Genomic DNA, 14,701 nt, shown 5'->3' on the forward strand with positions numbered 1-14,701 from the left:
ACTTGTATTTTCACATAAATATTGACTAAAACCGAAAATTAACCTACTACTAAAACTAGCCTACATGAATTTGATTTTTGCCTCACTTGTCACAGTTCGTTTGATATGAAACTATCATTCTATGCGTTATTATTCTAAGGACCACAGTTTGTTTGGTATATCTCGTTTGGTCCAGCCATTCTGACGGACACAATACTAGGGTGCCCTCTTTCCAACAAAAGAAGAATCATTACAATCGGTTTTCAAATGCCGGAGTTATCGCGTAACAAACATACAAAAAAAAACTGTCGAATTGAGAACCTCCTCCTTTTTTGAAGCCGGTCAAAAACTGTCTTACATACCCGCAGAAACTGTTCGTAGGTATGTACTTATTAAAAACTGCCGAGTAACGCTGAGCAAGATATCATATCTGCTACTTGTTTCAGTAACTCCAAAACCTTGTCATATCCGTATCAATCAGCCCACGATAACGAAAATTCGTATAACCTTCGAAGCTTGTAAATAGCAACTCATGTAGTTAGGCCAAAAATGAGCTATGATTTTGCAACAATATTTTAGCGTTATCAATTGAAATCCCTATTCCACCATTGCATAAGGTAGAAAACTCTACAAATCATGGTTGTTTTTGCCCCCTCCAATTATTGTTTGATTACATTTGGTATTAGGATAAGTATGTAGGATGTAGAATCGCCAGTTGACCGGCGAATTCGAACTGAAATAGTTGTGTAGTCGTATTATATTAAACAATGTAAGTTTTTGAATTTATTCTATTTTCGAAATTTATTGTTTTCGACTTTTTGCTCTTAAAAATAATTTATACGCATTTCAGAGAACACATCTATGAAAATTTTGTTACAAATTTATAATATCTAATGACGTATTTCAGTAAAACAAGTTTTGTGTTTTGTACTATTTTTATTTATACCGATTTCAAAAAAGGAGGAATCTCTCAATTCGATTGCATGTTTTTTATTTTTTTACGCGATAACTCCGGTTCATATAACTGCCGTTTGTGAACCAATTTTGATGATTCTTTTTTTGTTGGATAGAGAGTACCTCTGTAGTGGTCCCATTAAATTTGAAGACAATATTCCACCTCTAAGGCTGGCAAACTAGGGGATGAATTCGGTTTCGCGGACTTGCCGATAACTGGTTTCAATAAAACTTGGCAAATATATGTAATTCCACGAAGTTTTGAGGTCGGGTTTTTAGGACTCTGTACCGAGATTATTTTGACACTAATGTGTATGTAATGAATGGCTATTGAACTTGACAGACGAAGGTTTTTTGTTAATAATCATACATTATCAAACACCAACTGTACGGGAAAAATAAAAAGAGCAAAAATTTCATTATCATACATGTAATGAATTTATTTCGAAAAAATATGTGACGGAAACGATGGAAATAAATTCCCGTTAATTACACTATGTTTTAGGTCGTAAATGACAACAGCAGGAAATGTGAGAAAAAACATTTTTTTATTGTTCTGAACATAAATTAGCTCATTACTTTCAACGAAATTTGCACGTTTATTTATCTAAAAACGATAAGTGACCGACGTGCGTATTACACTAAAACTTTACAAACTTATTAGGCTAGGTCTCAGATTACAAAACAATAGGCAGATGGAGCATACGCAACAAACGATGTGAAGCCCCATTTCATTAATTGTGTGCGTGACAACTAGGAGGGGCGCTGTAGGGACATGCGCATTTGTGTGCGTGTAAGATTGCCAGATACAGCGAAAAAGCTTCCGAATTTTTTTCTGTTGCTTTCTGTAATACTAATGTTAGAAACTGGAAATGTTATTTTGCAATATAGGTTCTTAAGTGGTATTAGGACATTAAACAAATTATATGCAATATAAGTTAATATTTAATCGATATTGTTTGGTTTACATCACACAAAGGAAATAATATTTATTAAGGTATTTTACATTGGAAAACATTGATAGTTCAAAATATTTGTTACAATCACAGTTACACAATATCTTAATATTAATAACCTGTATTCTGTACACATTTTTTTTATAATACTACCGTTTCGCGTCTATACACCGAGCATTCGTTTCTAATTTTGATATGTAGTGCAATCAATTGATTACAAAGTTAATTTAATAAAACATTTAATAGACGAGTATTTGATGATGAGATTATATACTATAGAAATCCATGGCATTGATGATTATGTTCTAATTTGACAAAAAATGTTTGCTTCCCAATTAAACTCTTTAGAACCTGTGAAGATGACTTCGCAGAATCTAAAGAGTCTAATTGGGAATACATACATTGTAATCATTTTTATTCTTTTATTGACACGTTTTCTTACAAAATCACTCTGTTTAACATATGTGCACAACAATGAAAGTCCTCTGTATCTATTGGGCTAAAATTTTAGCTGTTTTTGAACATTTTCTTTTATGTTATTTATATTACATTTATATTATATTATTACAGTATGGCGATTAGATTAGTAGATAAATCTGAGTTACCTAAAAATAATTTTCGACCGCTGTAATTGGACCATTGTGTGTATAATGCACGCATTATACAACTAGGAAGGGCGCTGTAGGGACTATACAAAAGTATAAATTATTCGATGTTCGTATCACCAATGCATATTTACCAAATTTAAGGAAACTCATTTCGATATAAACTGGCAACACACGTGAATTTATGTTGAGGTTTCGTGTTCCGAGTGAATCTCAAAAAATATCGGATAAATAAATTACAAAACAGTTAAATTAACAATGGTATCCTGTGAAAAGATATTCCATCTTATTTTTTGTTTTGTTTTTGGGTACAACTTTTACAATGTTTACAGACACAAGACGCCATTTTAAACATAAAATAACTAATCACTCGTGACGTGTAAACACTGCGACGCTGTGCTTATTATCAAAGAGGATCTAATCACTATGTTTAGTATTGAAGCGAGTTTGTATTCGCTTTTGAATTTGTATTTGCTTTGGTGTCTTCACTTTCGTGTTTTCGTTGCGCTCCATCGCCTAATGTTTTGTAATTTGAGGGCTAGGTATTACAAAAAATAAATATTTTTGCGTGCTTATTGCACTACACAATACAAAAAAGTAAGATTTATTATAATTAACTAGCAACTTTTTAGCATATTGATTAAGTGACTATTAGAGGTTATTATTCAATCCATCAATAAGAATTCTAATAGGTAGTCACCGCACTTATCGACATGCAATGGCATTAAGCCGGCTTGAAAAAGCTTCTAAAAACTGTATCCTAGCATGGGGAAATCCGAAACCATAACGAAACTGTCGTAGGAACCCATTGACTTACAATTATATGGACGTCGGGTCCGCGCTAAAAAGTGTCCGCACTTGTAAGGCGCTAAAATCGTATACAGAGCGCGACACTCCGCTTTAGTTTTCATTTGTTCTACGGACAGCGCGATACTGCGATGACATAACAATTTAAATTTCGAATAGGTTGACTTGGGACATTTTTTTCGTGGTTTTTGTATTAGACCCGTCGTCCATTTATTTGTAAGTCAATGTAGGAACCATATGGTTTTATTTTCATGACAACAAACTTGGCGTGTCAATTTTTTGGTCAAGCGTGAGTTGTCCATAATTATGAATAATAATTGTCAATATTTTTTAATACTGATCGACTCCGTTTCTTGCAAGGAATCATTTCATTGTATAGGAAGAAAAAAATTGGGACAGCAGATATTGGTATGACATCATTGACTTACAATTATATGGACGTCGGGTCCGCGCTGAAAAGTGTTCGAACTTATAGGGCGTTAAAATCGTATACAGAGCGTCATTCACGCTTTAGTCTTCGTTTGTTCGACTGACAGCGAAGCAAGCAAAATTAGACAGTACTGCGATGACATTACAATTTAAATTCAACGTTTTAGCTTTTTCATATTCCTTTACATGTCACTACGTTTAAATAGGTTGACTTGGGACTTTTTTTCGTGGTTTTTGTATTAGACCCGTCGTCCATTTATTTGTAAGTCAATGTATGACATAATAAATTTTACCTTAGTAGAACAACTAGGACTTGTCAACTTATATCTCAAGGTGACGGGCGTAGTGGCAGTGACCCTCAGATTTTTGCGACTTAAAGCTCGTGACTGGCACTGCGACTGTTATGGACAGGCTTGTAGCTTACCGTCAGGTGCACGAGTTGTTCGTCCCGTCACTTGATATTATAAAAAAAAAATACTTCAATAATACAATATTCTAATATATTCAATAATACATTCAATATATATTTTAGCGTCTGTCATACAGTTTTATTAAAAACTAGTACGGGCGCTATAGATCAACCATACTTAAAATGTTCCTTAAATAATGTCATGTAATTTTTAAGATACCATGTAATTGTATTGACTCAATAAAAAAAAAAGAAGATATAATCTAATTGTGTTGAATATTTAATATTTGCTTTGTTGTTGTGTATGATTTTATTTTTATTCCTTTTTTTCCGGTCATTTTTATTTTAATTTTTTGTTATAATTTAGGTTCATCTTTTTTTTATCTTCATTTGATTACTGTGTGGCGTAGTAATAAACGAATATCACCTCCGTCAAAGGTGTTTTCACAAAAAAAGCCCTAATGGTTCCTAAGACTGTTTCCTGTATTACATATGGCTTCGGATTTCAATTTCCCCATTGTGTCCCATTTAAGAAAAAACCACTGTGTATATTGATTGGTATTTCTCAGCACGGGATCGTCAATTGAACATAAGTTTAAAAAAATATGAGGCAAGCGAATAAAGCGATTTTTATTTGTCTTACAGAAACATGCCGAAAGTAGTATTCTATTATTTCCCTTTGAAGGCGCTGGGTGAGGGCATCAGATTGCTCCTGTCATACGGTGGTCAGGAGTTCGAAGACCACCGCGTGCCCATTGATCAGTGGGTCGACTTTAAACCAAGTAAGTCTAGCGTTGAATTTTATCTACATAATTGTTTTAATTAATTGCTTTTCTTCGTCATTGTTAGGGTCGTATTCTAGAACTCTACTCAATGCTCAAGTCAGGATTGCACTGGAAACACAAGCACTGGAAATACGACCCTAATGGCAGGGACTTGAGTATGATTTCGAGTGCTTTAAACCATACTCAAATCCTGACTTGAGCATTGAGTAGAGTTCTAGAATACGACCCTTAATTTGCTTCGTTTCGTCGTCACTCCCATCAAAATTATCGGAGAGAAAAGACGTGTTCTACAATCATATAAACCTAACTGCATATAAAGCAGCAATTTCTAATACTGGCCCTTTTGGTGGAAGTGTCTACTTTATGTTCATCCATAAGCATATTCGTATGTAATTAAAGTTAGAGAGTGTTTTATAGTATTACACCATTGACTTACAAATAAATGGACGACGGGTCTAATACAAAAACTACGAAAAAAATGTCCCAAGTCAACCTATTCGAAATTTGAATTGTAATGTCATCGCAGTATCGCGCTGTCGGTAGAACAAATGAAGACTAAAGCGGAGTGTCGCGCTCTGTATACGATTTTAGCGCCTTACAAGTGCGGACACTTTTTAGCGCGGACCCGACGTCCATATAATTGTAAGTCAATGTATTACACCTGTGTTTTTATTCCATTGTTTTTTTTTAAATCTTATTTTTAATAAGGCCTGTAACACTTAGTTGTCAATATCGGCCATGTAAATCCCTGTGGATTATATTATTCTACTATATCGTGTCCCCTCGTAGTGAGAGACAAGACCTCACGTAGACTTTTAGTCCTCTTTGCCATCGGTTCATCCAACACGACATTTTTTTATAGTGACAAAGATCGATAAGTTGTTAAACAATTTCATTCATATCGCCGTGACGCAACGCAACGCGACGCGGCGCAGCGCTGCATTAAAGCGCGCAGTGCAACATTAACTGTATCCTCTACAAAATAAGGCAACATTTTATGTAACAAAAAAATGAAAACGAGCTGCAGCAAGCGGCGGCGGGCTGCAGCGAGTTGCGGCAGGCGCACTTTATAAAATGCAATATACTATAGAACATATTCCCTATTAAATAAAGTATACATTTATATAATATACATTCTTCAAACAACAAAAAACAAAAGAGTAAAACCGCGCAGCGCCGCGCTGCCCGACTCCGCCCACTTGGAAATAGCAATGCAATATAGAACTTATATTGTAATAAATAAAGTGAATATTTTTTCTCACGGGAATCTGCTTTACGAAGGGTGATCATGTTTATGCAATTTGTAGATTTTACATGCAATTAACATAATAGTCCAAATAAGACGATCTCGGTGGCTCAACGGTTTGCGCTGTCGGTACTGCATGAGAAGGTTCCGGGTTGGTTTTTCTTTTGTAAAAAAGTTGCGATTATTGTTGTGAGATTTTATTTTCTTTTTTTCATCCTCTGAGAATTTTATATACTTTTGGTGAATAATGAATAAAAGAATAATAAGTAATAATAAATGTACCTACTTACAGAAACTCCGTTCGGGCAGCTGCCGATGATGGAAATAGACGGAAAGACATACACACAGGCTGTGGCGATGTCACGTTACCTAGGTCGCAAGTACGGCGTGGCCGGCAAGGACATCGAGGAAGATTTTGAAATCGACCAAAACGTAGACTTCTTTAACGACATACGAGCCAGTGAGTAACAATACAAAATAACATACAACTACAGAAACAATTGCAAGAAATGGAAAACTCAGAAAGTACAATGCAAAGGCCTATTGTTACAAAAATACATCGTTATTTACATAGGTCTGTCTATTCCAGAACTCTACTCAATGCTCAAGTAAGGAAAAGTTAATGATTTCTAGTGCTGAAATCATACTCAAGTCAAGAAGTAGAGTTCTGGAATACGACCCTAAGTTTGCTTTTACGCTAACTAAATAAATAACATCACCTACCCGGTTGCACCTGGTTCAGAGGTACACGACCTTCTGTCACCAACCCTTTCTTTTTACATTTGATCGTTTGCCGAAGTCATTCCAAGCTGAATATTCGGATGACATTTGCTTGGCTTGCTTGTTTAACTGTTGACATCAAACCGTCAAACTATCAGTAACTGATCGAACGGTTCAATGTGAACAAATTAGCACATTCTTTTGACGTATTGTCTTTAGGTGTATTGTATATTTTATGTAAGATCGTTATATAATACTTACACCATTTGATCTAGTAAAACTATGGTTATAAACTATGATTGATGACAACGCGTAGTCCAGGCTAGATGCTGCCAGAGTCATATTTAAGTAGATGGTGCTAAACTCAAGATTTTCATTGGAATGAGCAGATATTATTACAGTGAAAGTTTTGTTGGGAGATGTCTTGTCTCCCATATGGGAGGTCATGAATTTAATTCCCATACGAGGGTCAAGGACACTGATTCTATTGATTGGGATCATGAGCAGTTTTATTTACTAAATTATATATCACCCTTGCTTTAACAGCGAACCACAATAACTATGATAAGTTAAGAGTCTTGGGCTTTGAAGTGAAATGTATATACAGTTTAATCATAATTGTATGTTATAAAGTTATGCTATTGTAGTCTAATTAAATTCAAACTTTCAAGTGACATAATTCTGCTTATTATATGACATATTTTTTATTTTACATTATTATTTGATAAATAATTGAAACCTCGGCCTACCTCTGCTCTTATTGTGTTATCCCTAATAAAGGGCTCATATGTGTAGTATTATTTTAATTTTAAGATATGTACCATATAAATGCAATAAATATATTGAGTTTAACTGTCTCCGTGGCCGAACGGTCCCGGGTCCACATTTATTTCTCACACGAGTTTGGGTGTAATATGTGGTTGTCTATGTGTGTGTCTATGGCACCCGCGATACAGGGTTTCCCTAGTGCGGGGCTATGTGTGTGTACGTTAAAAAATCTGGTAATGAATTTCAGAGGCAGCATCGGTGCAATACGAACCGAATGAGGAAATTAAAAATAAGAAGCACGAGGAGAATATGAAGAATCACTACCCGTTCTTGCTGAAGACACTTAACGATATTATTGTCAAGAATAACGGACACCTCGCGCTTGGCAAGGTATAGTCGACACACACACGCACGCAGGCAGGCACGCACGCACGCACGCACGCACGCATGCACGCACGCATGCACACGCACACGCACACGCACACACACACACACGCACACGCACACGCACACGCACACGCACACGCACACACACACACGCACACGCACACGCACACGCACACGCACACACCGAAATATATGAACTGCATTTATTTTGAAATTTTACATCGTTTTGTCGCAGGATTCCTTAGATATTTGACGGTGACATTTTCTTTCGGTTCTGAAAACTTAATTTGGTCTATATATTAAGGAACGTAAGGTAGAGTTTTTAACAAAGAATTTTACAGTTTATATAACTCTGCCCGGGGTCCTCTGTATGTCTAATTTAATTATTGCAATATTAAGATTATTGAATATTACGATGTTTTACTACCATTTACCTAACTTTGTGACATTTTTCAACTACGTGGTTATAATTTATTAATACAAATATCTGAACACTAAGAAAAATTCCTTTGATCCGTCTGGATTCGAACCACCGCTTTCAGCATACCGTGCCTGAAGCTCTGCTAACTTAACTACGGAACGCGTCAGACCTTAAGAATCTTTCTATGTGCTTGTTGCAGATCTTTTTTGGATTTTAACGTTTTTTTAGTAATCTAAGAAAGTTTTTTGTATTCACGCAGCTAGGTACCTTTACAGCTACCAGCGGCTGACTAGAGATGTAGCTTTAATAATTGTAATATTAAGTTTATTGAACGTCATTAATTGTTACAGTTGTATATTCAACGTTCAATAATAGGACTGGCCTTGTCAAACTGAGTCTTTATGCGCAGACTGAAACAAGAGAGTGTTTTCTTTTTTTTTTAATACTAAGTGACGGACGTTAAGTCGTGCACCTGATAGTAAGCTACACGCCTGTCCACAACAGTATCAGTGCCATTCGGATTTTTAAATCGCGAAGACCTGAGGGGCACTGCCAATGCGGCCGTAACCCTGAGACATAAGTTGACAAGTCCCATGTGCCTGTAATTTCACCAGCACCCTTACCCTTCAAAATCGGAACACAACAATGCTGACATTACCGCTTGACGGTAGAAATAGGTAAGGTGGCAGTGTTACCCTGGACGAACTCTTTCACAAGGACCTCTACCGCTACTAATCTTGCTGAGCATTGACTTACAATTATATGGACGTCGGGTCCGCGCTAAAAAGTGTCCGCACTTGTAAGGCGCTAAAATCGTATACAGAGCGCGACACTCCGCTTTAGTCTTCATTTGTTTTACTGACAGCGCGATACTACGATGACATTACAATTTAAATTTCGAATAGGTTGACTTGGGACATTTTTTTCGTGGTTTTTGTATTAGACCCGTCGTCCATTTATTTGTAAGTCAATGTTGCTGAGTCTATTTTTCTGTTGATAAATTTCAAGGAAAGTCACGGTAATTATCTATATTTTATTATTTTTGGACCTTTTTGATTAAAATATTCTTCTATTAATTTCAGTTGACCTGGGGTGACTTCCTGTTTGCCGGTTTTTACGATTACCTTAAAGTTATGCTGCAAATGCCTGACCTCGACACGAAGTATCCAGCCTTTAAAAAGTTGACTGACAATGTTCTGTCACTGCCCAAGGTGAAGGAGTACGTCGCCAAGGCACCAGTTTCAGATTATTAAGGAATTTATTTTATGTCCTCTCTAACGGCTTGTACAGTGCTTCTATTTTCTCAATGTCCCTTGGTAAACTTCGTGTCTCGGCCGTCGTCGGGCTTTTATTCAGTTGCCCTTTGCCTTTGGTACAGAACGGACGCTTTCAGTCGACTTAGAAGTGTATATAGATTTGCTATTACATTTTTTATTTATTATACAATGGGAGTAAAGCCGCTAAAGATACCGACTGAAATTTGAAATGATTATTCATTTTTAGTTATAAATGTAAAAGAAGCACACTTTATTTACTGCACACTTTTGTTAACTTGCTTATTAACATGGAGTAAATGTTAATAAAAATAGGGAAAAGGTTGTACAGGAAATACTTTTTTATTACCGAAGGACATTGAGACAATAGAGGTGCTATAGTGCTATGTATCTGGTTTGTCATGTAGCAGTGGGATCTATCTTAAATCTGTTTTCTTGGGATCAGACCTCGGCTGAAATCCTATAGTGTGGGCACGGTGTACAGGATTAAGAGCAGGATACTTCAGATTTCAATTCAACTCTAGTAAGACCAGGCAAAGATCAAACTTGATGAGTACTATGGAACACATTGCTTGATCTCAAATGGACGTCACAAATAAATTCGATATTTATAATAATATTGGTCTATTTTCTGTTAAAACTAATCATTAGTAACAGTTATTAAGTGCTTTGAAGCTGTCTGTTAAGTACTCAAACTAATTCCTTTCGAATTGCAAGATAAGTAGAGATTTCGAGTATTTTTACATTCTCACAAATATTATAGACATCGACAGGTTATGATGTCGATGATTATAGATTTATTTATAAAAATTGACTGTCTTCAAAAACAATTAGGTACCTACTATACAATATAATAAAGCTTTTTGTTCATAAAACCTTTTTGTCGTATATACCGGCTTCTGTTCCTTTTTTCCTGTTTGTGAACTGATCCCATTATTTATTAAGTTTTAAAAGTTGTTTTATTTTATACTTAATTTTATTGTCGCAAGTTCTAAAAGATGATGGCAAAAAATTTATCAATTAACATACACAAGCAACTTGTAATGTAACAGATCATACAATATTTCATAATGTAATTATAGGGAAGTAAAATAAAATCCGGAAGGAATACCGGTAAATAAACCTACTGAAATCAAGTGACTTCGTATTATTGATGTACAATGGATCATTAAATATGACAACCCTATGCTTCCAGTGAAGTGCAGGTGCAGTGTCAAAATAGGCGTGGAAATATGGCGAATTTTATTTTAACGACATTTATAGGTACAACTTTAGACTAAAAACTCGTACACAGAACACTAGTCCCTAGTGAGAGAGAAAATTCTCAGTAGTTCTCTGAAGAAAACTGTCCATTTATCAACAGAATAAATGGCAAAAAAGTATCGGTAGTTCTGTCAACAGAACTGTACAATAGAACTAGTGGGTATAAACAAAAGATATTAGATGATCTGTGACTTTTTGAATTGAACTAATGATGATTTTAGAATAGTGTGGTTAAAGGCGCCTGTGGTAGGTGTTTGATACGCCAATATGGTAAAAATAGGATCAGTCAATGTCAGCTCTGCCGTATCAGCACATAGTTATTTTCCACTCGTATTCACCAGCGAGACGAGATGCCAGATTTAAGCCTGCTTACCAACATATTCTTCAAAGAGTCTAAAATTCACGTCACATCTTAGTAACAACAGTTTCACAATTTTTTCTTTTCTCATTGTTAACAACGACGGCATGCGCGTTGACTTGTCCTATGGTGTCCATGAGGGGTAGATCCTTGGTTTCTGGAGTAATGGTCAGCAGGATACTAGACAGGACTGATGATAAAGCGAACAAAACGCAGGGCAAAGCTGGTGATATTGGTACCTGAAATTAATTTAAATAATTTTGTAACTATTGAGTTCTTAGGTTTCGCGATTGTTACACATAGGAAATGAAACTATTTTTCCGGATTTAAATCGCATGTATTTGTTTTTTCAATCAAACCAACGTTTCGGGCCCTTTACAGGTCCCATAGTCACGGTTGACTGAGGTGGTACAGTCATCAACCAGATATGTCTAATATTAATGCAAACCACCCACCATTTTTTCACTATAGGTACAAAAATTATTAATTAAATACCCTAATTTAAGAGGCAGTTGACAATTCCTGAGTATATTTACACCCCTCATGGGAGAATGGCATGAGTGGAGTTGCGTCAAACATGTATATTGCTCCAATAAATACAGAAAAATATAACCCATATCCTCTGCAATTCTTGTAACTCTATCGACAATATTAGTCGATACAGTTACAAGAATTGGAGAGGATGTGGGTTGTATTTTTTTGTGTCTAATGGAGCCATAAACGTTTTTGACGTAACTCAACTTATGCTATTCTTCTGTGCGGGGTTCATGTCAAAAAAAAAATTACTTGAACACTGAATACACACCAGCATAGGCGTAAGTGGTGCCAACATAGCTCCGACTCTCGATGTGATAGACCCCATGGACAGCAGCGAGCCTCTAGTGCTGGTGGGGTACAACTCCATGGTATACGTGATGATACCAGTGAAGCACGCCGAGATCACCATCTTACCGATAAGGTAGAGGGTTATTTTCGCCCACACTGGCGCTGAAATTAAGGATGGGAATTTATTAATAAAATAACAATTATAGTCCCTGTTCACGTTCACGTGACAAGAACAGGCAACCTGACCAAAAATACATTTGCCACGTGACGTTAATACACTGCTTAGTACTGCACTGACCGAATAGCAATGTGCAAGACCAGCCTGCTGAGTAGTCGCATATATTTGTTTTTTCAAACAAACCAACGTTTCGGGCCAACGGTTGACTGAATAGTCTACTTTTTAGAAATAAAGATCTCTTTGAATCCAGACATCAAGGTTGTCTCATTGACGATAACGAACGGAACTCTCCTGACTACAGCATCCTCTCACTGCGGCCCTTTAGCCGTAAGCTTATCAGTCAGTCTTGCGAGTCTGTGAGACTGGCAGTGAGAATATCCACTCCTTGCACCCCTTATCCTTCCCACCTTCCGTCTGTTGCCTTAGGTAGCATGGTAACAGGCTTTCTCTACTATCTATATACGTATATATAGTAGTGTATGGTTAGGGCTAGGCTGTTAGGTAGGAACGTAGGGTTATTTGTGATAGGTTAAAGCCTTCCCTTACCATTTCATGTATAGCCAGCTAGCTTTGATTACACATACAAGACGATACTCAACAGTAACACTCATATCACTCCCAGCAAATACTACACAAAGACAGAGATAAAGTTATCTACAGTCTCATTTCTGGTCAATATAGTCTTGCGAGGTGCTAGCAGGTATTTTAGTAAATGTAATCCCTTATCGAATAAATAAGTACATACTTCATCAAACAGAATTAGACTAGACAAAGTATATATTCAAATGTACACTTACCAACATACGGGGAGGCCACAACCGTGATTCCACAAATCAAGTACCCCACAATCAATGGTACTTTTCTTCCGATTTTATTCATAAAGTACAACGCCATCAGCTCTCCCGGAAAAGACATTACAGTGGAAAGTAGAAAATTGGTATATTTATTACCAGGTAACCAAACTGAATTAATAATTAGTCCATAATACACAAAACCACACGTAAATCTGCAAAAAGACGCCACTGCTAAGCGTTTCAAGATCTCTCTGGAAGTGAATATTTCTTGGAAGCCTTCTTTAACTTTGTAATTATCAATATTGAATTTTTCTTTAAGTTGGTCATCGTTCATTTCTTTCAATTCTTCAAAATCGATTTCTAACTTGTTCATTTTAGCTACTAATTGTATCGTATGCTTTGCCTCTTTCATCTTTCCATTCAGCATTTGCCATCTCGGGCTTTCTCTTATTATAAATATATAGGATAGGAATAGAAGAGATGGTGTATTAATAATTCGTATTAAATTTTTCCAGTAAGGGACTAGCATAGCAAATAGTGCAAAAATCATTTCGCCGAAATAAATCACGTAGGAGAATAAAACACCGGCAAGCACGCGATTATTTTTACCACCAATTTCTATTACTGTAACGAAAATAATAATTTCACAAATCCGTTGCTGCTCTTTCGGCGGTTTAGGACCACAACGAGAAATGACATCTTCGAATAACCAGTTCTACAAATGGCCACTTTTTAAAATTACCATTTTTTTAAATGCTACTTCTACAAAAGAACACATCTTGAAATGGCTACTTCTTTCATTGACTACTTTTACAATTCAATATGTTTCGTTCGGCTTCGGATTAGGAACATTACTACAAGTTTGATGATGGACCTTTAAGTATATACATTAGATATGGCTTATTATCGCCCTGCAGGGTAAAGTCGGGACGGGTCCCTCCGTCTATCGCAACTGGATTTCGCAACCATTTCACAAATTTCACAAATGAAATTCAAGATGGTCAATTTGAGAAGTGGTCCTTTTTAATTGTAGTCATTTCTCATCGTGGCCCTAAGCCGCCGAAAGTGTTGCTGCACTTTCGTTACGTTTAATTTTGTAGTTTAATTAAAAAAAACGTAGAAATGGCGACCTGTGCTGCCCTCCTTGTGTTACCTAACTCAAGAGGGCTGCTAATTGTGATACAAGAGAGCGTAGTGGGGTATTTAGTACAAATATTGGTGTACTAGATGTCGCGACGACTACCAAATAGCGATTTTTTGTAATTAAAGCATGCTATGATGGCCATTTTGACATTTGTCCGCACATCAAGCTAATATATCGCAACGTACATCAACGTTGTTGTCAATAGTGACGTGCAGTAAAATTTAAGGAATGTATAATTTGACGACATAACTAGGCATTTGTTTTTCGAAATCCGAAATTTAAAAAAATTAAATGTAATAACAATCGTCACTTATGGGATCGCTGGCTAGCAAAACTTCTACCTCCGGCAAATGATGATGATGATGATGATGATGATGATGATGATGATGATGATGATGA

The 14,701-nt window shown here is 36.2% G+C and overlaps 2 protein-coding genes across 2 annotated transcripts in view; one reads left to right on the top strand and one right to left on the bottom strand.

The window, feature by feature from the left end:
- Nucleotides 1-626: 626 nt before the first annotated feature.
- LOC113229151 (glutathione S-transferase 2-like) lies at nucleotides 627-10,494 on the top strand. Its single transcript, XM_026462661.1, has 5 exons — nucleotides 627-748; nucleotides 4,785-4,921; nucleotides 6,463-6,630; nucleotides 7,906-8,048; nucleotides 9,549-10,494. Exons 2-5 carry the CDS (start codon nucleotides 4,789-4,791, stop codon nucleotides 9,717-9,719), a joined length of 615 nt encoding a protein of 204 aa, XP_026318446.1. The 5' UTR covers nucleotides 627-748; nucleotides 4,785-4,788; the 3' UTR covers nucleotides 9,720-10,494.
- A 214-nt stretch (nucleotides 10,495-10,708) lies between these two features.
- Nucleotides 10,709-14,701, bottom strand: part of LOC113229141 (organic cation transporter protein-like) — a 19,290-nt gene continuing 15,297 nt past the window's right edge. The window contains exons 2-5 of the mRNA XM_026462647.1: nucleotides 13,869-13,873; nucleotides 13,162-13,782; nucleotides 12,167-12,348; nucleotides 10,709-11,600 (exon numbers count right to left, since the gene is read on the bottom strand). Of these exons, the coding sequence (XP_026318432.1) occupies nucleotides 11,409-11,600; nucleotides 12,167-12,348; nucleotides 13,162-13,782; nucleotides 13,869-13,873 (1,000 nt within the window). The 3' untranslated portion in view covers nucleotides 10,709-11,408. The remainder of the gene's footprint in view (nucleotides 11,601-12,166; nucleotides 12,349-13,161; nucleotides 13,783-13,868; nucleotides 13,874-14,701) is intronic.

The sequence above is a fragment of the Hyposmocoma kahamanoa genome, unplaced genomic scaffold, assembly GCF_003589595.1.
Source record: "Hyposmocoma kahamanoa isolate Upper Pololo Valley unplaced genomic scaffold, ASM358959v1 279, whole genome shotgun sequence".
Lineage (NCBI taxonomy): Eukaryota > Metazoa > Arthropoda > Insecta > Lepidoptera > Cosmopterigidae > Hyposmocoma > Hyposmocoma kahamanoa.